The sequence below is a fragment of the Aristolochia californica genome, unplaced genomic scaffold, assembly GCF_029961685.1.
Source record: "Aristolochia californica isolate CCGP_79_NKW_82.1479 unplaced genomic scaffold, dmAriCali1.0.hap1 SCAF_4, whole genome shotgun sequence".
NCBI lineage: Eukaryota > Viridiplantae > Streptophyta > Magnoliopsida > Piperales > Aristolochiaceae > Aristolochia > Aristolochia californica.
Window position 1 is genome coordinate 42,099,851 of NW_027182103.1, and position 25,110 is coordinate 42,124,960.

The following is a 25,110-nucleotide window of genomic DNA, read 5'->3' on the forward strand; positions in this document are numbered from 1 at the left end:
TTTTTATTATTAAACTCACTAACAGTTTCCCTTTAAAAAAAATATTCTAAATAAACTTTCGAAAATGTGAACTTCTAAAATGTTTTGCACGAAGTAAAACATGCTCTAAAACACTCTTACATAATTCATTAATTTATTTGTTGTGAAGAAGGTAATTCAAACTTATTAGTTAACACAATCATGATGGCAAGGAATTGCTAGAAACATTTTAGTAAAATCAGTTAAAATATTTGTTAAGAATTATGATATCTTATTTATTCAATGATAAAGTTATTGTCATAATATAGTATTTATAGTATTGAAATATTAAGAATCAATATTGAAAATGGGGTAAAAAATGAGAAACTCATTAAAGGCTTTGGTAAATATGTTATACAAAGTTTAGGGTTTAAAAAGTAAAAAAAAAAAATCTAAAATGCCCCTTATAAAATATTATCTGAAAATATCTAAAACTCTAATTATAATTTTTTTGTCTAAAAATTTTGTTAAACAATTTTCTTATATGGATCCATTGATTAAATAAAATATGCATTTCATAACTACTTCTATTTTTCTAATAAATTTCATTAATAATTGCACATTTGCATAAATATATGTGCAATTTAAACATAAAACTTTCATATAAAATGTTAAATTCGATTAATTAAAGGGGTTTTAATTTTTAACTATTATATATAAAAATTAGTTAATAGATTTTTTTTATATTTTCCTAAGTTCATTCTAGTTTGTTTTTTCTTATTAAGTAAACAATGTTAATAGATTTTGTTAAAAGGGATTAAAAGAAATATTTTTGTCATTTAATGAATTTTATTGAAATAAAATCTAGTTAATGGGTTTTTAAGATAGAGAATTTTTATTTTGGGATGTTTTATTTAAAAATTAAAAATTAATTATTTTTTGGGCTGAATTTTGTCTATTACACACTTTGAAACTTATCGAAAATAATTTAGAAAGAAATAAAAAAATTATTATAAAATTGAAAAAAGTGTATGAAGTATAAAACTAATTAAGTTCATACAGAATTAGTTCGACTTATTCTTTTAGTTTAACCATTATATTTGAATAAAATATCCTAATTTTATTTATTTTTGTTAAATTTATGGAGAAAAAAATATTAAAATAACTAAAACACCACACTTACTTCCCATGAGATTCCTCTTAGACTCTTTCATATCGATTCTTCGACACTTCTTATTTTAATTTCATTCAATCATTATGGATTTATATTCTTTTTATTTTTAATTATTATTATTATTATTATTATTATAAATATATAATAAAAGATACTTGTGAACAATCAAGAACGAGACATTTTTTAAAGACTAGTTGAGCAAAGGTTTTTCCTCCACCTGTATGGTGGAGTTATTCATCAACACTATCATCAAGAATTCGATTTTGAGTGCTCTTTTTGTTTGTGCAATAGTCCGCCACTGGTGTCTCTGCAATTTCCATTTCCCGCTTTTACGTAACTGGCTTTTCGATTGAACCTTTGTTTCCTTCAAAGATGACAATGGAGAAAGAAGCCAGACAAGTTTCAGGGGAGATTTTAAAGCAGCTTCCAGAAGTGCGTACAAGTGAAATTCATGTCAAGGTAAGAGATGAAAAGGGTTATAAGTTGAAAGAGAAGACAAGAAATCAACTCCAACACCCACATCGGCCAACCCTCAAATTCCGGAAAAGACCTTTTGACGCACGGTAAAGCATTCAAACCGACGACCCTCTGGCGAAATCCTTCAAAAACCAAATCTTCCCATGACCGAGCTTCATTTGTTTATTTATCTGAAATCTGGCGTGTCTTGTTCTGTCCACATATTGTTCGATAGAATTCCCAATTGTAAAGACTACCGATAGTCTGGTGCTATTGCACACATCAAAGAGGCCAAATGGGTGGCATGTTCACCTGTGAAAGGGTCTTTCTAATCCCAACAAGAATCTTCCCTTTCCGTCCTTGTAAGGGGATTTGGTCTTTGACTTGTCTTTCTAACACATCTTTTCATAGTAATATGTTCACCACCCTTGTGCTTAGGAAACTGAGAGTCACGGGACTAGAAGAAAGAACACCAATTTCTACCTCCACTTGATTGAAGTCTCCATGCGTGTCCCTGGCTTTTTTTCTGGTCGCGATCTTACTTGAGCAAGCTTCAAGCACGGAAAAGACATCACTTTCTACTTGTCTTCTTGGTTGCTTTACAGAGCATGAGCTTCTACCGCTGTCTGTCTTTGAGTTTTCATTTCCTTACCTAATTCCTGACTTTATTATTCTCTCTATCTACTTGTCTTGGTTAACCTGACAGAAACCTAATAGGGACAGTCACGAGTCAAACAGGTTAAACACACTCAATATAGGACTCCATGGATCAAATAGTAAAGAGTGTATATTGAGTTTCCAAATCCTAAAACTTTCCTCGGGAGACCTCCTTTTTGTTTCCCATCTTTTCATGAAAGTTTGGACAGCTGAGAAAACCCTTCTTCCACCTCTTCTCCTGGTTCCCGCCATCTTCCATTCCCAAACCATTCAACTTAGGTCATGAACTGGCGTTTCCATTTCATTAAATTATATGTTTTAAGATGGAGAGCTGATAAGATTTGTAACCAGTTGTTGCTTGGTTCTATGTGAATGTGGAGCGTAGAGTGCAATTGGAAAAAAATAATCCCATCTTAGAGGCACATGGAGAAGAATATATATGTTTGGAAACTTGAGAACACTTGAAAAGAGAGAAGTCCATTTGGCTCTGTCTCATTCCCAAAGATGCTTTGTGAATGTGACTGCATTATATGGCAAGGGACCCACACTCTCTTGATTAAAGTATTGTTCAAATTGGAATGAGTGCAGTTGAGATTATGAGGTCTAACTTGACTGACCTATGATGACAAGTTAGAGGCAACTTCAGCCTCTACATTGTAATTGAAAATTTTCAATTAGATATGATGGTTAAGTTTAACATTTAATTCCTTATGAGTTGCCTTGAGAAACTTCCTCTGTTTTGTAAGTGAAAATCCTTAATAGTTGCTTACACAGTGATTTGCTTCTATGTGAGCAGGTTTTTTACTCCAGATTGTCTCCTGCCTAGGAAGAGAAATCTATGTTGATGCCGTCCTAGATGCATGGAAATGGTTTCTACAAATAGCAGATAACTCTCTCTTTCTCTCACAGTGATTTGCTTCTATGTGAGCAGGTTTTGACACCAGATTGTCTACTGCCTAGGAAGAGAAATCTATGTTGATGCCGTCCTAGATGCATGGGAATGTTTTCTACAAATAGCAGATAAATCTCTCTCTCTCTCTCTCTCTCTCTCTCTCTCTCTCTTTCTCTAGTACCCGTGTGAAACCTGCTGAGGATCGCTGACTGGACTGCACCTAGTCAAGCATCCAAAACAAAGCTACAATAATTATACAGTGAGCTTGGATAAAAAGCGTGCCAAATCCAAAAGGAACTTTGACACACTCATTCACTGAAATACTAAGCATTAAAAATATAGCTTGTTACCTTGAAAGTCTCAGTATGCTCTTGACATTTTGGTCAAGTCGGCAGAAAACCAATCCCTTACTGGACATCAACAAAGAATACTTAATATTCACCTCAGACTGAGCTATCAATCTGAGCTTAACCTGTAGCATGTTATAAATATAAGACAAAAACTCTTTTCCCAAGCATAATCCTCGAGTTTGACAACCAACTTCCAGGATATAAGTAGGTCATAACTCTTAATTTTCAAACCAAATTACGAAGCAAAAGAGTTGTCTACATGGGAATAATCCCAATAACGAGGCATGAAAAATTTATAAACCCTTGTAGTCTAACTTCTACAGTAGCAAGTCATACTCAAGGCTTCATACCAATGTTATTTAAAAGAATTAAGAGATGCACATAAACTTAGAAGACTGATTACTAAAATGGTCTTCAAGCTTGCCTACTCCCCTTAGTGAAAATAACCAAGTAAAAGATAAATAATCTTTGCACTCTCCTCTGGGAGGAAATGCAACTTTTAGAAATTCACCAGGATATGGACCTCATCATTGACGCTTTTGGTCAAGGGTCGCCTGATTTTTAGCATTCTTATTAAGAAGAAAGAGCCTAGTGATTGAGTTCCTTAAAAAAACATGCCTATGAGTCCTCACATGGAAGCCAACACCCTTCCTCACCTTGTCCATCTAACTTGGTACTTCACCTCAGTCCTTGCTAATAATATAAGCGAGGAAAGAGCACTCCCATGAGCATGAAAAGCTTAAAGAAGCTAGTCAGGTGTGGAAAGTTGGGGCCTGTGGAACTTATTATTGATTAAGCTTTAATTGGAAGCACATGGGATGGAGCCCTTCATTCCTTAAAGAAACCCACATTACAAAATCCAAGCAACAATCCCACATTATTGTTAGCATGTACTTGCCATTTTCCAAATAATCAAGTGCTTGTAATTTTATTCCCAAGGCTTAAGATGGCTGCTTCCATGCCTATTTCCATGATTTGAAGTAAAAAAAGGCACCTTAGTCTATGGTTCTTTCTTAGTCATCTGCATATCGATCAAGTTTGCCTAAATCTCTTGAAGATATCTTGGTACAGATGCTATGACTTGATACACATGATTACTTTTTAATTTCTTTTTGGAATGTTAATACCCATCATTGCTTTAAATGAAAAGAATAGAAGAAGATTGAATACCTGAGGAGAGGATCACATATGCATCCCATTGGGATAACACTAAGAGAAGATTTTATCTTTGACGATTTGAATGGAATTCGACTAGAAGGCGACAGGAAGAAGGAGAGAAGAATGAAGGAAGGACGTAAGTGAAGATTAAACCAACATGATTCTGGTCGTAACGATGTTATAACAAGGGCAAGAGGAGGTAAAGGCCGTTAACAAAGTTCACACTTGGTACAAAACACTTATCCTAATCCGTGGTTTAAACTAATAGGGGGAAGCTATTACCCATTGCACGTGCCATTTCATCAGAATAGTGGAGAAAACCTTAGTGGTGGAAATGGACTGACTGACCCTACCAGAAGATGCTGTAAGGCTGTGACCATTGAAATATGAATTAAAATCCTTGAAAGCACCTTCGAGTGAAGAGGACTCTACTCAATCCTTTGAATGAGTTTAGATTTGAGCCCAGGAATCATGTACAAGGATGAGTCAAAGGGGTCAAGTAGTCTGAATAAGTCATGGTTCAAATGATCCAGAAGTCAAAAATTTGAAACTATGAGTGCTCCACCAATAATGGTTAAAAATAGACCAAGTATAAGCCCCTTATGTGAAGTGTGATTATTACCTGGTAGTCAGTCTATATGCTAGCAAGTAGCCTCCTTTTGATGGATTTGACATGCTTGCTTTGGTTGTCGTTGTAACTATATGATTCAAGGATCATTTTATTGACTTCAGGGAAACAAAGGAAGGGCTTTTGAAGCAGGTTTCATGAAGCAAGTAGATGGTCTCAAGCTTGGCATGATTTGAGTATTCTATGATGAATTATAATTTGGGAGTAGATTTGAGGCGATGGCACATGCTAATCATTTCCTTAACCTTTCCTAATCATGCAATCAAGTCATTTGATGATAAGGGATGCACCTCCCCATCATTAGAAACTCATTCCCTTGAAATGGCTTCTTCCCAGGGACCTTTTGACGTAAAGAAGGACCCCCCCCCCCCCACACTCGTGCATGTCATAATGCCATCATTCTTCTCAGCTCTGGAGCAAATTCTAGCTAAGCTTGAGCGTGATTAGAATTCACGAGGACATGGATAGAATTATTGGTATTGTAGTGATAAATGAGGTGATAAAAGATGGAATTCTTTAACGGAAGCTTTGTACCTGTATAAATAGCAGAGATTCGGAGCAGCCAGACATGCATACTTCTTACACAAGAAGCTGAAGAGCAGTAAGGAAGAGCTAGACGACGTTTCTTCCCTTTCTTTCATGGATTTCAGATGCCATACTGACTTCTCGTCATCTTCTTCTGCTTCTTCTTCTTCTTCGATGGAGAGAAAGACGAAGAAGAAGCAATCCCAGGATCAGCCCACCAACAGGTTCCTCGGGGTGCGACGGCGGCCCTGGGGGCGCTATGCGGCGGAGATAAGAGACCCGACGACGAAGGAGCGCCACTGGTTGGGCACGTTCGACACGGCCGAGGAGGCCGCCCTCGCTTACGATCGCGCTGCCCGCTCCATCCGCGGCGCCCGCGCCCGCACCAACTTCTACTACTCCGACATGCCGCTGGGTTCGTCCCTCACCTCGATCATCTCCCCCGACGAGCCCCACCTCTACGCCCCTCCCGTCCCCGTCGCCGGCTTTCACTTCTCCCCCAACTCCACCCACTTCTCCGCCCCTGAGAGCTGGTTCCCGCCGCTGTCACAGACGAACACGACTACCATCCAGATGGATACACCCGCAGCGGCTGCCCACGCCCTACCCGTCGGCGGGGACGTCCACCAGTCCTCCATTTCGGACGTTTCGCCATGTGTCGGACTCGGGTCATACCCTCCGGTTCCCCCTAGCTACGAAAATGCTCAAGGGGAAGAACCCGGTTCGAGCGATTTCTTCGGGTTTTCGGATCAGACGAGCGGGCACGGATACGGGTATGATTCGTTTTTCGGAGCCGGGAGCGAGGACTACGTGCATAGTCCGCTGTTTGGTCGCATGCCTCCGGTGTCGGATTCGGTTTCGGATATTTCAGACGGTTTCGATTTGGGCTTTTGAAATGACAGGGTTGGTTCTTTTTCTTTATTTCTTTTCTTTTGGTTTGGGTTGAGTTTGAGTCCGCGTCCCACTCCGGTGACGTTCCGTTTCGGCGAGTTTCGGGTTTGAAACAAAGCAATGAATTCTCTTCTCTCTGGAGTTGGCTTTAAAATAGTGGTATTAAGGAGGCGGGAATGTCCACCGTTTTACAATTAGCGTTCACACGGTGCAGTTTTAAGCACTAGAAAAGATTCCTCTCTACGTGTCACTCAACTCAACTCAACTCAACCAACCGTTTTTGTTGCCAAATTTTACCGTTTTAAGTGATCAGATATATTGAAAGGCAGGGTCACGGGAGAGAATAGTATGTACACTAAAAATAATGATAATAATGAAATAGAAAGATGTTTCTTGTGGATTTTATATGCCTAGAGCTTACTTACCCTTATAAATTAATATTTGGAGATGTTGCAACAAGTTTGAGTTTTGGGTCTAAATCATCATATTTGATCTTTGGATAATTATTGTTAATAATGTATTTGATATGATTTTTTAAGGAAAATAATGGATTTTAAATATTAATAAAATTTGAAGATTGTAGTGAAGATCAAAACTTAGTTGTGGGGGTGTTAAAATGATATTAATTAAATACAAATAGAAAAAAAATTAATTGTCGATTCTTTTATTTTGTTGTGTAATTACAAACTTAATGTGCAAAAACAAATATTAAAATTTACTCTGTCAAAACTCAAAAAATATTTTAGATTCAATTTTTTCCCATCAAAGTGCATTTTCTTCCATGTTGTGACAACTAGTGCTAGAATAACGTCTTTATCTTTTTCGTTTCTTTGCAAGTTGAGACTAATAAGTCGGAAGGAATTTTCTTTTTAGTGTGGCTAAGGCCAACCAAACTCTCTCTCTTTCTCTTTCTCTTTCTCTCTCTATTAATTCAAAATCAATATTTCAGTGAGTTAATACATGAATTCAAAAAAAAAATTATGAGCAAATGATTTTTTGCTAGAATTTTCTTGCCCCTGAAAACTATTTTTCTGGCGACAATTCATTTTCCATGGGAAGGTTTTGTCTAGAAAAAGAAAGAATATTCTTGAAAATATTCTATTTCATCGAAAAAGGTTAATCTTAAGAAAAAATTTCGCCGGAGGAAGGTTTCTTCGTGGCTATGTCCTTCGAGATTAGTTAATAATTCATTAATTAATTATTAATGAATAATTAAATTACATTCCTTTAATTAAAAAATATTAACTTTAATGTAATTAATTAATAAAAAATATATTAATTATAATATTTAACATATGACTTAGTGTAATAAAAATAAATAAACTATAATTTATTTAATTAAAATATTTAATTAACTATAATTTTAATTTATTTAGATAATAATAATTAAAATATAGTATAAAATTTTAAAGTAATTAATTAATTAAAATATATTAAAAATTGCAGTTTGATTACTTAAATATATTTTAATTAAAATATATATTTAATTAAACTATGTTGTAATTAAATAATTATAATAATTAGCCTATAATTTAGTGTAATAAAAATAATTAGATTATAAGTTAAATAATATGAATACTTAATTGATTATTTTTTATTTAAGTACACTATAATGATAATTAATTAATTTGAATTAATTAACTTGTAATTAAATTACAATAACTTTATTAAACTATCTTAATTAATGAAACTAAAATGATAATAATTGTATTAATTTATGTATTTAAGTGTACTAAATTTTATATTATTATTGGAGTGTTATGGAATTGTGTCTATACGAATAAAAGCTTTTTTTCTATTAAAGATGGGACAATTTGTATTGATTAAAATTAATTGTTATATGTATTTGATAGAGTCTTATCCGCATTAACTTTATTTTGATATTTTGTGTTGTAGGATGATTTTTCAATTTTTGGTCTTTATGGTGGTCCAATGATGATTCTTTTTCACCGGTTTTTCAAGCGAAACAAGTTTTTTACTTACATAACCCTAAATATGGTGTTCAATGGTGACTAGTACAAAATGATGTTTTATAGCAATAAATAACCACTATTGATGAAACAAAAGGCTACCAATAGGAGTTGTTCCCTGAAAAATATTTCTCATGTCCAAGTGGATGACAATGTTAGGTCATTGGCTTGGTCTTTTGTTCTTCTCATTGACTGAGTCGACTTGACCCGATCTGGACACACGGTTCATTCTCGGACCGGTGAGTTTATCAAGACCTTCGGTCGGGACCTTGAGAGTGTTGAGACATTACGAAATTAGGGATTTTGTCGGGGAGAAAGGGGTTTCGCCGAGAGGGGAAGAATCGATTTTCAATTTGTAATTGCTCGGAGCCGCAAAGCTTCTCTTCTGTTCAATGGAATCGTCGTAGTTTGAATCGAGCTCGATTGTTTGTCTTTAGTTCTAACAAGTTCTAACTTAAAAGTAGTTAAGTATCCTTGCCTATTGATTGGTATCATATCTAAGTGATCTCACCGAATGAAAAGAAACCAGTTAAAAGTGATACGTTTATGTGGTTTGTAATCCTAGAAAGCTATCTCTGTGAGTAAAATAACTGCTATCTGCTCTTTATTCGTTTACGAGGCTTGTCAAAGGCTTCACATTGGTGTTGGCTTTGATCACAAAAGTGAGATAATAACAGAAGACGGTAAGAACAGCAAGGTGAAAACCTTTGCGGAAGAAAGAGAAAAAACTGGTAGAAAGGCTTTGCCTTCCCTTTGCCCACATGACTTGCCTCTTGATGCTCACTTCATCAAGTCTCCTTCTGGAAGGCGGATGATCTCTGCATCTTCCTCTTCGTCGTCCTCCATCCACTTTCTCAGATTCGAAGACGGATTACAAAACACCCGGAAGTTTCAACTCAACTTCAAGGGTCCCTTCTTCCATCTTTTTATACCCATTTTACAACCAACAACAGGCAACAAATCAATCTGACTGATATGGAGTTCAATAATAAAAACAAACCAAGCAGGAGATGGTTGACATATGGTCGGTTTCCATTATAAACTCTTTTGCTGATTCATGCTTATCTGCAACACTTATTAGTCTCCATCTTTTGATTAGTTTACTTAAAAAGGCAAGTCACAGCGCGGGGATGACTAGAAACTTGGGTGTCCATGGGGACGAAAGCAAAAAGATGTGTAAACAACTGAGAGAGGAGGAAAGTTATAGGGAGCTGTGGTGGGCATATTTTTATAATAATTGAAGGGGGGAAAGAAACAGACCAGATGACACAGATACGAAATGGAGAATCTGGTTTTAGATGCAACTGGCCTTCTTTTCGTAGTTGCCACTGCACTTTAAGATTTATCCATCTAGTTGTGGTTTAGAATCTGAGTTTTTGTAAAAGATGTTAAGAATTAGAAGCACTAATTCAATACTTTTTTCGTAGTTGCCACTGCACTTTAAGATTTATCCATCTAGTTGTGGTTTAGAATCCGAGTTTTTTGTAAAAGATGTTAGGAATTAGATGCCCTAATTTAATACTAACGAGAGCAATACGTCCTGTCTTCTGCTGTTGCAATAATTCACTATAATGATGAAGTAGTTTACCAGAGAAATCGCGCATACTCAAGTATTTTTTTATAACCTCTCTCAGTAGCAACTGATGATTCTTCTCGATGATCACCCTAACAACGGTGCCCCCAAATATAAAGAGAAAACTAAGACAACTGTAATACAAATATAGAAAAACCACCTTAGTGAGAGATTGCTCCATGCAAACACAATAAACTGCAGGCTTCTAATCAATTCTAAAAAAGGGGTTGTTTTGAAAATACGTTATGTATCTTTAATGATACTTAATTAATCATATATATTATATCATATGTTCATTATGTTGTTAATCCCTTATTGGATAATTGATTATTCATATGGAAAACACCCAAAATCAGTTTTCACCGTTTCGTCCTCGCCCATCGCCTTAGCTCCCTTCCCAGTTCATTTCTGTGCTAATGTTGATTTTTTCTGAGTCTATTTATACTTTATAGAAGGTTAGATAAGACTCAGTCGGGGAGAGGAGATGAGTCGTGTGGATAAGATGAGTGTCCGCCGTTGGGTGGTTAAGATCGACTCCTGGTCTGATTTATTTGAAGAGCTCTACGGCCAAGGAAGTGGTTGCATTAAGCGACTTCAAAGATGGTATTTGAGGTGTTTCAAGTCGGACCTTGCGACGAAGGATATCAGTTGGGTTTTCTCATTGGACAAAGGTTCTCTAATCTCATAAAAAGCAGAGTGGCTACCGATCTCATTCTTCAGCAAAAACTACTACCTTTTGCACTCTCGGGTTCCCATGCTCAGGCCATCATCGAAGCTCTCTCTGCTGCCAACAGGTGTTTTCTCTCTCTCTCTCTCTCTCTCTCTCCCTCCCTCCCTCCCTCATGATCCAGTTGTTGCAGGGACAGGTATCCAACATTCTGGGATGAACTCATAGGATTGGCAGAAGGGAGTGGAGCAGCACTTCTAGACGTAATCTTTCTCAACTTATTTCCCTTCCTCATCTGAGCCTAAGTAGCTTGGACAAATCTGCAATGAGAAGCACAAGTTGCCATTTTCCCTTTGAAGTGATTAGGAATTCCTTAGTGTTCAACTAGGAGGTGATAATTTAGAAAGGAAAACATGCCCAAAAGGACCATGAGATGTGTCAAGCCTTACATACTTCATGCTTCACTTATGTCTTTGAGAAGGTTGAGAACATAATAAATGCAATTTTTTGCATTCTTTTCTTGACAGATACTTCTGCTCAACTTCCGGAAGGAAGTCCTGCCATTAGTCCCTGATTGTGCACAAATTACAGAAGACACAATGTCACAAGATTGTTCTGATGTTCTCATTGCAAATGATTCGATGGCTATTGCTGCACATAATGAGGATGCAAATGTTGCTTTGATTGGCCATGTGTAACTACTGACGTTACCAACATTTGCAGTCAGTTATAAATTTGACTACTTGAATCTCTTACTAGTTATAAACAAGAATTAGGACCAATTTGTCGTTGAACTGCAGGTATTTGATTAGAGCAACACTATCAAATGGGCTATCCTTCACTGCTTACACATATGCTGGAGAGCTTCCAAGCTGTGCCTTTGGATTCAACAGTAATGGGTTGGTGAGATCTCCCTAAATAACCTCATTGCTCAAAACTCAAATAAAGTTCATATCAGGCTCTCTCATTGACTTCATTTGCAGGCATTTACACTAAATTCAGTTCCACCTTCCACAGAGGAAATTATATCGAGTGGCATCGGTCGTAACTTCATTTCACGTGATTTGCTCAATGCAACTGGACTTGATGATGCAATAAGTGTACTAATCAAACTTGCTTCCCATATAGTAGTAAAACAATTAATATTAGTAATTATGACCATCTTCTTGGTCATTTTCTAGCATCAGCTCAGTGTCACGAACATTTTTGCTGATGTATGTGTTTCTGATATTCAGAGAATTCAGTCTTCAAATGTGTCGGTTGGACATAGCTACAATCTTATCGATGTCCAAAAGCGCAAGATAATCAATGTTGAAACTGCATCAGGGAAACGTGTTTCAATTTTTGAGATTGGGGCAAAGCCTTTTTTCCATGCCAATATGTATCTCCACCTTAAAGTGAAGCAGGTAATGTTACTTGCTACAACTTGAGAGCTTATACTGGCATACTTATAACTCTATATTCATTCAAATAAAGAGCCATGTGAAATTATAAGTATAGAGGAAAGAAGAGTGAATTAATGTGCAGCAATCTCGTTAAATTGATATTCAGAGTTACTCAGTAATTCCCAAAAGATTGGCCAAATAAATTGAAAGGTTGTGTTGGGATCCATAGCAAGGCCAGAGTTGGGGGATTGAAATATTGGAAACTGATATGTTTTGTCTCCTCTTCCTTCAAGACTGCCACCCCTTCGGTTCCCCAGTATGGTCTGCTCTCCTTCAAAAAATTTCTGGCTCAACCACTCGTCTCTTGGTGCCCAACCTGGCATATAAGCATTAAACTGTGTCAGCCTAGATGGGAAAGTTTAATAGTCTAACTTCTGTATTTCATTAGTCTGGAACTTTTGGTGTATTGGTCAAGTATCTAATATGTAGTATCAGATTAGGCTCTACAGCTCGTGTCCATGTCCTGAAGGGGTTGACCTACAGAAAAAGGCTACCCAATGCTAATGTGAGAGCCATCCCAAAAATTGTGAAAAGAGTTACCTGGTCTAGAATAAAACTTGTTATAAAGTAGATTATTATAGACCTCAACACAGGATCTTGGTGGATTGTTATAATCCTATGAGGCCTAACCTAGGGTATGACTGCGTTAACTCTGCATAGGATAAGTTTAAAGGTTGAGCTTTCCGAATTCCATCAACTTTGGAGCTTTTGACATATTTGATTGGGTACCTAACTGGTTGTGATGTTGTCTTGATATCCTGTATTTGGACAGTCCCAACCATCAGTAACCTGGCTTTAAAATAGACAAATTAGTGATCCTAACTTTAGACAAACTCTATATTTGATCTGGTTTGAGAAACTCTTTTGGTAATGTAACAAAAACCAACGGGTGATAGTTCAAGGGTGGTTCATGTAGGTGCACGATGACAATTCTATCAACAGACAAACGAGAGCTGCTCAGCTTCAGAAGGAATCCAAAGCAGAGATCCTGTCTCTTCTTGGTGATTCAGCTGATGAAACTTTTCCTATATACATGACAGGTATTTTCAAGATCAATCTTATACTTGTCAGACCCATATTACTCTTCACAAAATTACATCCTTCTCTCTCCTGAAATTTTCAGGTCCCAAACTTTATACGCTTTGCACAGCTATTATCAATCTCGATTCCAAAACATTAACCATAATTGAAGGCAATCCAAAGAAGGGAGATGTTTGTCATGTGTTCCCAATATCCTAGAAGTGTACATGGTGAAAAGAGGAGCCTTCTGGGGACTCAGTGAAGCTGTGAAGAAAATTTGTGTGGGCTCCCTAGCATGAGCAATCATATCCATTCTCATTTCTGCCAGGGGGTTATAAACAGATATGTGCAAGACTGCTTCGTTTCCTCAACTGAAGGAGAAGTCATCCCATTTTCTTTGTTCAAAGGACGGCATCTTGGACAAGAAATCCCAGAACGCAAAATATCAGGGCCTCAGATTATACTTGTATCACCCCTTCGTATGCCTTTAGTTGCACGAAATATTGCCATTCTTATACGCCAAGCTGAAATTATTTGACAATTTCATCTGTATCCGTCTTTGTCAACCACTCGAAACCAGATCAAGTTTGAATCCGCACGCATTGACATTTTTGTTTTCTCCGTCTGTCTTATAGAGATTTTTCTGTTCGATTAATTTGATCCAAGCGCTTAAGTACTAGATTAAGGAACTGAGACGTCCATGACCTTCCAGAAAAGAGAGAACATGACCATGACCGATCTGTCTGTAGATAAGTTAAAAAGTATCAAAATCTACCCGGTGTAGACCATGACCGATGTGTCTATAGATAAATTAAGTATCAAAGTCTACCCTATATTTAATATAAAAAAACAGGAACAGGAACAGGTCCAAGTTCACACTATGCCTGCAATTACAGTGTAACTTGGGTTGGTGGCGGCTAATAGGACTTTCACGAATTCAACGAGTTCTTAGCTCTTTATAATTTTTTCTACACGTTTCATCCCCTTTCTCTCCAGGAAGCTGCGTAGCATTTCCCATGTAAAGCAAGGACCAACCTCCATCACACAAACACCAGCAAGACCTTTTGGCCGCCATCGTTTTCCTAGTAAGACCCAGAATGTCCCAGATAAACGCAATGAACTCTCACTCTGATTGAATTATAACTCTCATGTTTGAGAACCTGATTCGACTGGTTCTGCTGGAAATTGCAGTGTTACACACGGATTCTACTCTTTGCTGGGCCACTCACCAGGTACGCTTTTTCTTTTGCAGAGTAGGAGCCTCATTTGAGTCTTGTGAAGCTTTTGCTTGATTTTGCTACAATAATGTTTTTGAGCAGGAGTTTGCTACAATAATGATGCATTGAAACGGTGAATCTCAAAGGATCGTAGCAACTTTTTTTCCCTGTATTCTGATGGACCTTGTAGTTGACGCAATACAGGAATTGTGCATCAAAATTGGTAAGTTGATCAGGGATTTTGAGGTCAAGAGTAAAAATGTGGTGCTTGATAAGGAAAGCTTCAGGCAATTTTCTAAATACGTTTTGGAGATAAAGGTGCTTGTTCAAGCCCTAAAAGCAAAACATGTAGACACCAGAACAAATTCAGTTCCCACCAAGGCTTCATTGCAGAATCTGGAGTCTAAGCTCAGACATACGAGTGAAATCATTGAGAAGAACATATCAGGAAGTAAACTCCGGCTCTTATTCAACTGCAATTACATGCTTTCAGAGATGGAGCAGTCAGCCAAAGAAATTGCTGAAGCAGTTTCCTCCTTAAATATCTCTAATGTTGACGAGACCCTCTGCCTGACATACAAGATTGACAAGCTTGTAAAGGAAATGAGTTGCATGGAATTCAGAACAGCAGCTAAAACTGAGGCAATTTTGTTGGAGATGGAGAAGATCATGATTTCCAACAACAAGGAAAGGGAGCACCGCATGCACCTACTACATCAGATTGCGGAAGCAGTGGGTGTGGATTCAAATGTCTTAATAGCAAGAAATGAACTTGAGCAGTTGAAGCAGGAGAAGGAAGAGTTGGAAGCACAGAAGAAACAGGCAGAAGCCCTACATCTAAGTCAAGTAATTATGTTCTTGTATGGCTCAGAAATGATTGAGGAACCAAAAGATGAGAGTACTCTTCAGAACCAACAAGACCCAATTGACTCATTTAAGTGCCCTCTGCATGGGGCAGTGATGAAGGAACCTGTCTCAATCATTTGCGGACACAGTTTTGACCGCAATGAGATCTCAGAATACTTCTTACGAGGAGAGAAAACTTGTCCAACCTGCAAAATGGATCTCCATTCTCTTGAGTTAACACCAAATATTTCACTGTGGAACTCCATACAAGAATGGAAACAGATGGTAACAGAGAAAAAGCTTGGTGCTGCACTGGTAAGTGTTTGCTCTGATGAACCAGACATGTTAAACCAAGCATTTGCGGACCTTCAAGCTCTTCTAGAGATGCCTCATTTCAGAAATGCAGTTACAGAAAAAGGGCTAGTAAGCAAGATAGTCGTATCCCTGAAAAACAATAGGATCAACAGTAACGCAGTTCTTAAATGCCTTTACCACCTTGCATGCCATTCAGATGAAAATAAGGTAAACTTTGATCTTCAGCCTACCTGTCAGTTGTGTCCTTTCACTAACAAATACATTCATCCTCGAACGCTTTTCTACAGGAAGCAATTGCTGAAGCAGGAGGCATTTGCTCTATAGTGAAACGCTTTTACACTGGAGAAGCCAACCCAGAAGCCATGGCACTCTTAATGGAGTTATCACAGAAGGAATCACTGGTTGAGAAGATTGGAAATGCTAACCGTTGCATCCCTTTCTTGGTGTCCATGCTTCACAGCCCTCATCCAGGAGTTTCAGAGAAAGCCCCAAAAGTAGTACAGAAACTTTCTTCAAGCATCCACTTTGTCATTAAAATGGCTGAAGCTGGACACTTCCAGCCTTTCCTCAGTCACTTCAACCGAGGTAAATATAAGCACGGAAGCAGAAATGGGGTTAACTCTTCATGCTGTTGTGAGACTGGCTTTTGTTGGTAATGGATAGAGTATTCCATAAAAACACACAATGCTCATCTTGGCAGAATTTGTGCTTTTCTGAACCTATTATTTAACTTATATAGCAAAAAAATAAAAAAACAAAGGGATTCTTCTTTAGCGCTTATTTGGCTGGTTTACTGATTCCTCTCCAGGGCCTCCAGATACAAAGGCCACCATGGCAGCTGCCCTTCTGAAAATGCAGCTCAATGAAAACAGTGCGAAGGTCCTTGAAGAAGAGCACTTTGCCAGCACTATAGTTCGTTTCCTATCTTCAAGTTCTCCTGCATACAGATCAGGTTGCCACCAGTGTATCAAGAAGCTCTCTGCTTACCCCATGATAGGCAAGCAGTTTTTAGCAGAAAGTGGGACAATTCCCACCATACTTGGAATTGTATCTTTCACCGGTTCTGATCAACACTGGCAGCACAATATTGGTCTGATTCTCAGTGCAGAGGTATTAACTTCCTTGGTAAGTTTGACACAGCTCTCTGATTTTAAGAATAACATAAACTTGCAAGAGCTACAATCGGACCACAACATTGGCCTGATTCTGAAACTTGCATTAGAGTCCACAATGCAAACAAAGGCTCAATTCTTACACCTACTTCTTGCACTATGCAACAAATCAGAGAGAGCAAGGAGAATAATAAGAATGGATACTAATGCTGTGGCTCACCTCTTTTCTTGCCTTCAAGCAAAGCACTCTGACATCAGACTGGTGTCACTAAAGCTGATATACTCCATCTCCAATGACAATCATGCTAGTATTCCTCTTCCAGAGTCTCCTGCAAAAGAAGCTTCCATCAACTCAGTTGTCACGATTCTGAGCTGTTCACATGATATTGAAGAGAGATCTACTGCAGCTGGAATCATCAGCCTGCTTCCTTCTAATGACGCAGTTGTGGATGAGGTACTCCAAAAGTCTAACACTTTGAAGACAATCAGAGAAGTGATTTGCTCCATGGATGATGACATCCACAAGATAATATGTATACAACATCAGTCACTGCTGGAGAATGTTCTGGGAGCACTCTTGCGCTTTACAGAACCTACCAAACCAGAGCTCCATCGGCAATTAACTGAGTTGGATCTCTATCCATCGCTTGTCCGTGTCCTCTCAAGAGGAAGCTCCCTTGCTAAGCAGAGAGCGGCCTTAGCTCTGGCTCACCTTTCCCAGTCTACCAAGAAACAAACTGACAGACCGATCAGAGCACAGACCTCCCAGCGTTACTTATGGTTCACCAGATTGCTTCCAGATATATCTTGCTGCTGCTCATCAGAAATGATAAAGGACAACAAATATTGCTCTCTCCATGGTTTTGATTGCTCCTCTAGGCACTTATGCCTAATTCAGGCTGATGCAGTGAGACCACTCATTCAGACACTGGGTGAAACAGAGAGTGGGGCAGCAGAGGCAGCCTTGGAGGCCCTTGATACTCTGCTTGAAGATTCCACAACAAGACAACATGCTGCTAAGGCAATAGTAGAGAATCAGGGTGTAGGCGCCATACTTGACATGTTAGAGAAGGGGCCATCGCCCACCAAGGAAAAGGCCCTTGACCTCTTCCAAAAGATCTTTGAACATGCCCATAACCAGATCCCAAACCAACAGTCTCAAAGGTCCCATGGGGTTCTCATCCACCTCCTCCAAAATGACTCTCTCAAGAAGAAGGTTGCCTTGGTGCTCAGCGAAATGGAAGTCATCCCAAAGCAGTCATCTTACTTTTAAAAACGGTACATCAAGTGGCAAAACACTACAGATTTTGTAATGGCATTGAGATGATCTTATCAAAACTTTCTCCTCCAGACAGAAGAGCGCTCCAGCAAACACAGTGAATTGCTCAACCAAAAGGATTTATTAATTTTTTAATCAAGAAAACCAAACAGATTGAGTCATGCAGTAGTTCTACAGAGGGTTTCTAGCCAAGAAAGAAGCTAAATACATCTCTTAATGAGATTACTCCTTCAACTCGCTGATTGTGTGGTTCAATGACAATGAGCCTTCGCACCGCTGAAATAGAGAAAGAAAGAAGTTACAGTCAGAGTACTAGTACAGTTTAGGCTCTTGTATTTAGGTATATTAACAGCATAGTGTTACTTGAGCACCTGGATCTGAGAAGCGCTCCAGAATTTCATGGAAGCTATCAGAAGGCAAACATGTGTGACACTGCCTTGCTCCATTACTAGTGCCATTTGCTTGGTATCCCATTTGTAATGCCTGAGATCAGAATGCAGGGGTAACATCACTAAAAAAGGATTCTACTGGAACGAAACAGATTCCAAGGGTTATAAACTGTAGTTTAAACATTATATTCATATCATCTATACTCTAAGAAAACATGATAAACATGTAAAATATGTTTCATTATATATATTGTAGCCACACGTCCTTTCTGCAATGACTTGCTCTTACTTCAACTTGTGGATTTTCTCCACAGAAAGTTTACCAAAAAAAATTTCTTTTTGACAGTAGTCATGTAGCTTCTCCACAGAATCCTTGCAATGTGGAACTCCAACTTGGTGGACATTGTTGACAAGTATCTCTGTTGCTGATGCTTGGGATTTTAACCTGAGACTTGATCTCTCTGATGAGGAGGTCATTGCCATCTGCAGCTTGATTGATGATCTTGGTGTTGTCACCATCCAGATTCATGTGACTGACCGAATAATTTGGCTCCCCGATGACAGTGTCTGTTTTTCAGTCTCCTCAGCCTACCGGCACCTCATGGATTGGACCAGAACCCCTACCCCCCTCCCTTCAATCTCTTGTTGTAAGGGGAGGCCTCCCTTGATGTTTCTTTTTGTTTCTTGAAATAAAATCATCACCACTTCCAAAAAAAAAAAAAAAATTATTTCCGTTTATAAATTTTCAGTCCTGCAAGTTACAACTAGATTTAGTAACTACTGATTGGAGTCTATTTCCTAGAATAGGACAACAAAGAAATTTCCTGTTTTATTAATTTTTCCTAGAATAAGTAACAAAGAAATCATTTTTTTTAATTGCATACATGTACAATGAAATGATCATTTTGTCTATTGAATGAAATTCTTTTTTTTATTAATTTCTGAGTAAAATTATTTTTTTTCACTTTTTACTCTTTGTTTTAATAGCTATAGAAACCCTAATATTTTCCCTTCAAGTATTACCCATCAAACTTGAGTTCAGATTACAGTTTTCTAAGTACTCGCTGAAATGTCAGTTACTCCTATAGAAGATGCTTTCAACTCTATTATTTCTTGAATCCAATCCACTGCTGCCTCACCCACGCACATGGGGAAGATGAAGTCAAAAGGAACTGACAAGGAAATGTATGCCCAATATTCTCTATGCCCTTCGGTCATTGCAATTTCATCAAGACAGAATCAAGGCCCACTTGTGGAGGGTCTAGGCCTACTCCTAAAACTTCTAGCTAAGGACTCAACAACTGACGTCTTCTAGGTAACTAAAAAAATCCACTCAATGACTATATTCTAGGTCACACATATCAGAGAGTGCAATCAATGACCTAATTCCTGAGCTAGAAGCATAGTGACCTATCAACATCTTTTTTGTGGGGAACTATCATTGCTTAAATTTAGTCATCTTTGAAATCCTTTATTTAGTCTTTCATAACTTGCTATAAAATCTTGTTTTTTACTCTCTTGAATTCTCTCCTATGAGAACCTTGTGCTCTTTTTATACTCAAATCTTTTTTCCATCACTTCAAAAAAGGAAAAGAAAAAAACATTGGCTTTGAATCAGTTAGCAGACTGAAATTTAATCCTTGGTTTTATGTGAGGGCAACTACTTTATCATATTAATTGATTTAGGCTATAAAGTTGAGAATTTGGCCAAAGCTCCTCTGATTTAAAAAAAAAAAAAAAAAAAAACTGGCTTTGAACAATGCGCATCTGTCTCTTTCAGCAACAGAAGTTTTGAAATAATAAAAAATATCATGTCGTGTAAACCTGCCCATTTTGATAAGTGCTTATCAAATAAATCATCCAATCAAACGAAAAAAGAACAATCATGAGATTGTCAGGAAAGAGCTCAAAAGAACACATCTAAATCATGAACATAAAAAATGCATGCATTTTTTTACCAATGTGGCACCAAGGGGGATCTCTCTGGTGGTTAATGGCCTACTATTTAGTTATCATCTAATAATAGATTGAAGTATGAGCAGTATAAAAAAGAACCAGATCTAACAACATTCATTACGAACAGTGCTGACATTTTTAATCTTGTGAAAGCTATCATGATAAGTGGATTATATGTCTCTGATAGAGGAACCAAATCCTATAGCATGATGTGAAAACATATCTAAAAATTTGCATATGTATGTCATCACTGAGCTTGAACATGTTCTCAAATATTTGCAATCTAAAACTTTAATCCAAGTATGCCAATTGTATTTCAGTGTGTTCTGGTTATGAAATGGGCTTCCTAAGGTGAGTTACTGTTGCAAGTTGGTTCTGTTTAGATTGCCATCCTCTGGCAACTACAATCTAAAAGTTAGGAAACTTCATTTTTCAGAAATGTCATTAAATCTGCTACAGAATTGTGTTAGATCTGCGCAGTGACACATAGGAGACAGCTATACCGGGTGACAAAATATTAAAAAAAAAAAAAAAAAAAAAAGTTCAAAACCTGAGTATCTCAGGAGCCACCTAAAGAACAGCCCTGAGCTTATTTAAAATTTGTGGCAGTTTCTTAGATGATTCAATTCAAAAAGTAACACTTAGGTCACCACCGCATAACCAATGCACCATGTGGGACCACTTACCCCCTTTCTTATACTGCTGGCATGTATTCAATTTAGAAAATGTTCACCAAATAGTTGCCTTTGATTCTTATAGACAACGACAATAAAGACAAAATTCATCAGAAGCCTTTGACAGAGTCCAGTCAGTAGTTCTCTCTTCTTCTTCTTCAGTATGAATACTTTGAATGTCAATGACATTCCTCTATGTTACCATTGCAGGGGCTCCTGGACACTCTTTTTTACTTCCAACAGAAACTCCACTCAACAGCAGTAAAATGAAAGGAGAAGGTAAAGAAGAATCAAGATTTGATCCTTGCCTGGTGATATCCAGGCGCAAGATTGCAAATTGCATGAAAGACTGTTGAAGAACCCTCAACCAGAGTCATGGGTATGCTCTCAGTCCACCTAAATTAGGCAGTTCAACTTCCAGTAAATTAAAAGAAAGAAAATATTCAGAGACAGCAGAGGCAAAAAAAAAAGCGCGAAAACTAAAAATAATTACCTATCGAATGACCCGCTGAGAAAAATCTGGCGACCTCCATATGACCACGCAAACCGAGCCGGTACCATTGTCAGCCGTTTGTTTACCGAACAGATGAATCAAACAATCAGCAATTGCTCAAATTTTAGAAATATCGGCAAAAAGGGATCCTCCATTGGAGCAGAGGATCCCTTAGCACCTAAGAGTTCCGACTCTGCAGCGCCTCAAACCGTATGTCCTCTTAAGATAAGACATACGAATGAAACCAATAGGGATCAGATCGTCCAACCAGAGTATCAAGCTGCTTCGCTGATTTCGAAATTCTGCGCTCAAAATCAACACCGAGGACAGAAGATGTGAAAAAGACGAAAAAAGAACAAGGGAAGAAAAAAAAAAAAAAAGCAGCTCCGAGTTTGTTAGCCTCGATGTCTCCGCACAAGGACTTTCCATTTCCTCTCTAACCACATGCCTGAAAGGTGATGAATACAGCCGGCGTACATCATCTTTGAACAGTCGATCCCGCGTAAATTCGGCACCCGTGATTAACTTTTGCTCACCATGTAGCTCCAATTGCCTTTATACGAAAATATGTCTAATGTTGTATATTTTAATTTTAATTATAATTTATTTGACTTAATCTGAATTATCTTCTAGTAATTCTAATTAATTTAAATTAATTTAAATTTTTCTATTTTAATTCTAATATTTTTTACTGTTTATATTTTAATGTTAATATAAATTATTTTTACTTATTTTATTATTTATTGAGTTATAAATTAATATAATAATATTTGATTTAAGTAATTATTTGTTATTTTAAATTCATTATGAACTTTTAATTTTATAATACAAAATAATAAAATATAATAAAAATGTAAATTTTTAAAATATTTATTTTAATCAAACTTAGATTTGATCTTATTTTGTAATCTTTAATTATTTTTAATCACGTGACATCATCACTAGGTGAATGGATAGTCAAACTCGATTGACCTAGGTTTAATCAATCACTTGGTTGGTGACTAGTACTTTTTTTTATATAATATTAGTATCAAAATACGAATACAATGTCCAAGTGGTTGTACATTGCAATTTGTAAAATAAGTAAATCTCATTTGATAATTATCCCTTTTTTATAATTTTCTAATATGATGCTCTTATATTTGAAACTTTCCCCCTTAATTATTATATTTTCAAGTAGCACACAATATACAGTTTTACCAATGAATCTTTACCAAAATTATGTATTCAAGGGAACTTAATTTAATCAATCATACTTATTTATTCAATTAAATCATTGGAGAAGATGAAGAGTTATTGATAGAGATAAAGATAAAAGGTGATTGAAACAGAGACATACTCAAATTGTAAGTGATTGAATTAGAGACAAACTCGAATTATAGAGTTGTAATCACTTACAATCTTTGTTGTAATTCTATAAATAGTATACACCTAATCAATCATAATTATGGTAAATATTATTATGTGTTCTTAAATTTATCATGGTATCAGAGCTTTAGGGTCAATCGCTCGTCGTTGTCGCAACATCCTGTATCCCACCGTCGTCTCTGGTCCAATTCCTCTCCCGTCGGGCCCTACTAATTCTAATCCCAGAAACAACCTCTCTCCCATCGAATCTGAACTCTGGGTCCCACCTCCACAGCATCAAACCCTAGGTTGACTCTTCGCCCGTCACCTGTAGGCTTGTTGTAGCCATCCAAAGCTACCGTCGTTCTTCCTAGTGTTGGAAATAGCCACCTTCGCCGCCTACCGTCTCGTCGGCAAATCCTTTCTTCTTCCTTCACTATTCCGATCGCCATCCCCACAACCTAATCCCACGCAACGAAAAATGCTCATCTCTCCCAACGCCATCCATCTTCCCCCTCTACCAGTGTCGCTGCTCTTCCTCAAACGATGCAATTTTGTCCGTCTCAGTCGCTACCAGTGCCGCTGCTCTTCCTCGGACGATGCTCCGCTCCAACTACTGCTCTTCCATGGACGATGCGATTCCGTTCGCCCCAACCTCTATTAGTGCCACTGCTCTTCCACCAGACGATACGATTCCATCTACCTCAATTGCTACCAATGCCACTGTTCTTCCACTAGATGATACAATTCTGTCCACCCCAACTTCCTACCTTAGCCGTTGCTCTTCTCAGCTTTGTTCCCACCAAACCACTTTCGAAAAGACACTTTATTTTTTTGAATATCAAGATTGGACTCTCCTTTCAGATTTTATCTATAATCACCTACAGTATATATTGTAATTCTATAAATAATATATACCTGATTAATAATAATCATTACAATTATTATTCTACGTTCTTAAGTACCTATGCCACTGCTCTTCTCAGCTCTTGTTCCCACCAAACCATTTTCGAGAAAACACTTTTTCTTTTTGAATATCAAGATTGGACTATCTTCTCGGATCTTACCTATAATATTTTTATAATTTTATAAATAGTATATACCTTATTAATAATAATCACTGCAATTATTATTTTACATTTCTAGATTCAACTGGTACCCTATTCTTGGAGAGAAAGAGGTGTTTTTTTTTCAGAGTGTACAAGGGGAAAAGAAAATTTAATCACGGCAAGAGATGCAACCATACAAAATGTTACAGTTTTGGGTTCCATACAGAATAGGCGTGCACGATGATTGGGTTTAACTTGAACGGTTCAACCTTCTTTTCCCTTCTCTGTAGACGTCGACAGGCACAAGACAGCCCAGAGGAAGCGTAGTGGACTAGCGGCCGACTGGAAGCCGTGCTTCACTGGAGCTTTCTCGCAGCATCTGATTCCCGTCCCGGTCGCGTTCAGACGCGTAACCCGGCCGCGACCGTCTCATTTACTCAGCAGTCACCACTCGTCGTCACTCGTTAGTCAACCGAACATGCATCCAGTTTTAAGTTTGACTAAGTAGACTTGTTTGATTCGTCTTCCTCTTTGAAACATATATTTATTTTCGCATTTAATCTAAAAAATCGCATTTAACACGTTTAAATTTAATTACGTGGGCGTTTGGAATCTTTGGATTCGGATAAGTATAGAATGAATAGTTATTCTTTTTGCATTAAATATATGTTGTCACAACGACGGAATCCGTCACTTCCACGAGATAAGCCTCTCGCATGTTGACCTGGATGAGTCGACCCGGTCTATCTCGTCTAGTTGGATCATGGGTCCTTGAGTTGACCAAATCACGTCCGGAGGACGGGGAAGATCGGGGGTGAGGCGGGTCCGGGATCGGGAGGCGAATCTGGTATCGGGTTGGGGTCCGAACGGAGTTGTGGGTCCGACTGGTGATTTACTGGTTTTTAGCTTTTTTTACAGCTGGCCAGCACGACAAAAGTAGGATAAGTCCAGGGAGGGAGTTGGGGGGGGGGGGACAGGCTCATTAACCGTAAAAAGAGTCCGTCGAGAAACGAAACCACATTAGATGACGTAATTAAATTTGACTTAATCCCTATTAAGCGGTCTTAAT

At 37.7% G+C, this 25,110-nt stretch overlaps 4 protein-coding genes across 4 annotated transcripts; 3 read left to right on the top strand and 1 right to left on the bottom strand.

The window, feature by feature from the left end:
• The first annotated feature begins 5,733 nt into the window (after positions 1 to 5,733).
• LOC137963362 (ethylene-responsive transcription factor LEP-like) lies at positions 5,734 to 6,692 on the top strand. The gene is made up of 2 exons (XM_068810493.1): positions 5,734 to 5,769; positions 5,823 to 6,692. Exons 1-2 carry the CDS (start codon positions 5,734 to 5,736, stop codon positions 6,690 to 6,692), a joined length of 906 nt encoding a protein of 301 aa, XP_068666594.1.
• Positions 6,693 to 10,832: 4,140 nt separating this feature from the next.
• On the top strand, positions 10,833 to 13,962 carry LOC137963363 (uncharacterized). Its single transcript, XM_068810494.1, has 8 exons — positions 10,833 to 11,026; positions 11,093 to 11,162; positions 11,427 to 11,593; positions 11,700 to 11,802; positions 11,883 to 11,999; positions 12,135 to 12,305; positions 13,261 to 13,384; positions 13,468 to 13,962. Exons 1-8 carry the CDS (start codon positions 10,833 to 10,835, stop codon positions 13,581 to 13,583), a joined length of 1,062 nt encoding a protein of 353 aa, XP_068666595.1. The 3' UTR covers positions 13,584 to 13,962.
• Positions 13,963 to 14,758: 796 nt separating this feature from the next.
• Positions 14,759 to 18,127, top strand: LOC137963364 (U-box domain-containing protein 44-like). Its single transcript, XM_068810495.1, has 3 exons — positions 14,759 to 15,949; positions 16,030 to 16,327; positions 16,551 to 18,127. The coding sequence occupies exons 1-3, from the start codon at positions 14,759 to 14,761 to the stop codon at positions 18,125 to 18,127; spliced, it is 3,066 nt and encodes a 1,021-aa protein (XP_068666596.1).
• LOC137963717 (uncharacterized) lies at positions 14,995 to 22,042 on the bottom strand. The gene is made up of 4 exons (XM_068810887.1): positions 21,646 to 22,042; positions 21,461 to 21,548; positions 18,505 to 18,616; positions 14,995 to 18,409 (listed from the first exon to the last, which is right to left on the bottom strand). The coding sequence occupies exons 1-4, from the start codon at positions 21,711 to 21,713 to the stop codon at positions 18,318 to 18,320; spliced, it is 360 nt and encodes a 119-aa protein (XP_068666988.1). The 5' UTR covers positions 21,714 to 22,042; the 3' UTR covers positions 14,995 to 18,317.
• Between the last annotated feature and the right edge of the window lie 3,068 nt (positions 22,043 to 25,110).

Coding starts and splice junctions, on each gene's coding strand:
- LOC137963362 (XM_068810493.1), top strand. CDS start 5,734: ATGGATAGAATTATTGGTATTGTAGTGATAAATGAG. Junction 5,770..5,822: donor GTATTGTAGTGATAAATGAG/GTGATAAAAGAT, acceptor TATAAATAGCAG/AGATTCGGAGCAGCCAGACA.
- LOC137963363 (XM_068810494.1), top strand. CDS start 10,833: ATGGTATTTGAGGTGTTTCAAGTCGGACCTTGCGACGAAGGATATCAG. Junction 11,027..11,092: donor GCTCTCTCTGCTGCCAACAG/GTGTTTTCTCTC, acceptor CAGTTGTTGCAG/GGACAGGTATCCAACATTCT. Junction 13,385..13,467: donor TTTTCCTATATACATGACAG/GTATTTTCAAGA, acceptor TGAAATTTTCAG/GTCCCAAACTTTATACGCTT.
- LOC137963364 (XM_068810495.1), top strand. CDS start 14,759: ATGGACCTTGTAGTTGACGCAATACAGGAATTGTGCATCAAAATTGGT. Junction 15,950..16,029: donor GCCATTCAGATGAAAATAAG/GTAAACTTTGAT, acceptor GCTTTTCTACAG/GAAGCAATTGCTGAAGCAGG. Junction 16,328..16,550: donor CCTCAGTCACTTCAACCGAG/GTAAATATAAGC, acceptor ATTCCTCTCCAG/GGCCTCCAGATACAAAGGCC.
- LOC137963717 (XM_068810887.1), bottom strand. CDS start 21,713: ATGGTACCGGCTCGGTTTGCGTGGTCATATGGAGGTCGCCAGATTTTT. Junction 21,549..21,645: donor CTCAGCGGGTCATTCGATAG/GTAATTATTTTT, acceptor TGCCTAATTTAG/GTGGACTGAGAGCATACCCA. Junction 18,410..18,504: donor GGAGCGCTTCTCAGATCCAG/GTGCTCAAGTAA, acceptor TCTCTATTTCAG/CGGTGCGAAGGCTCATTGTC.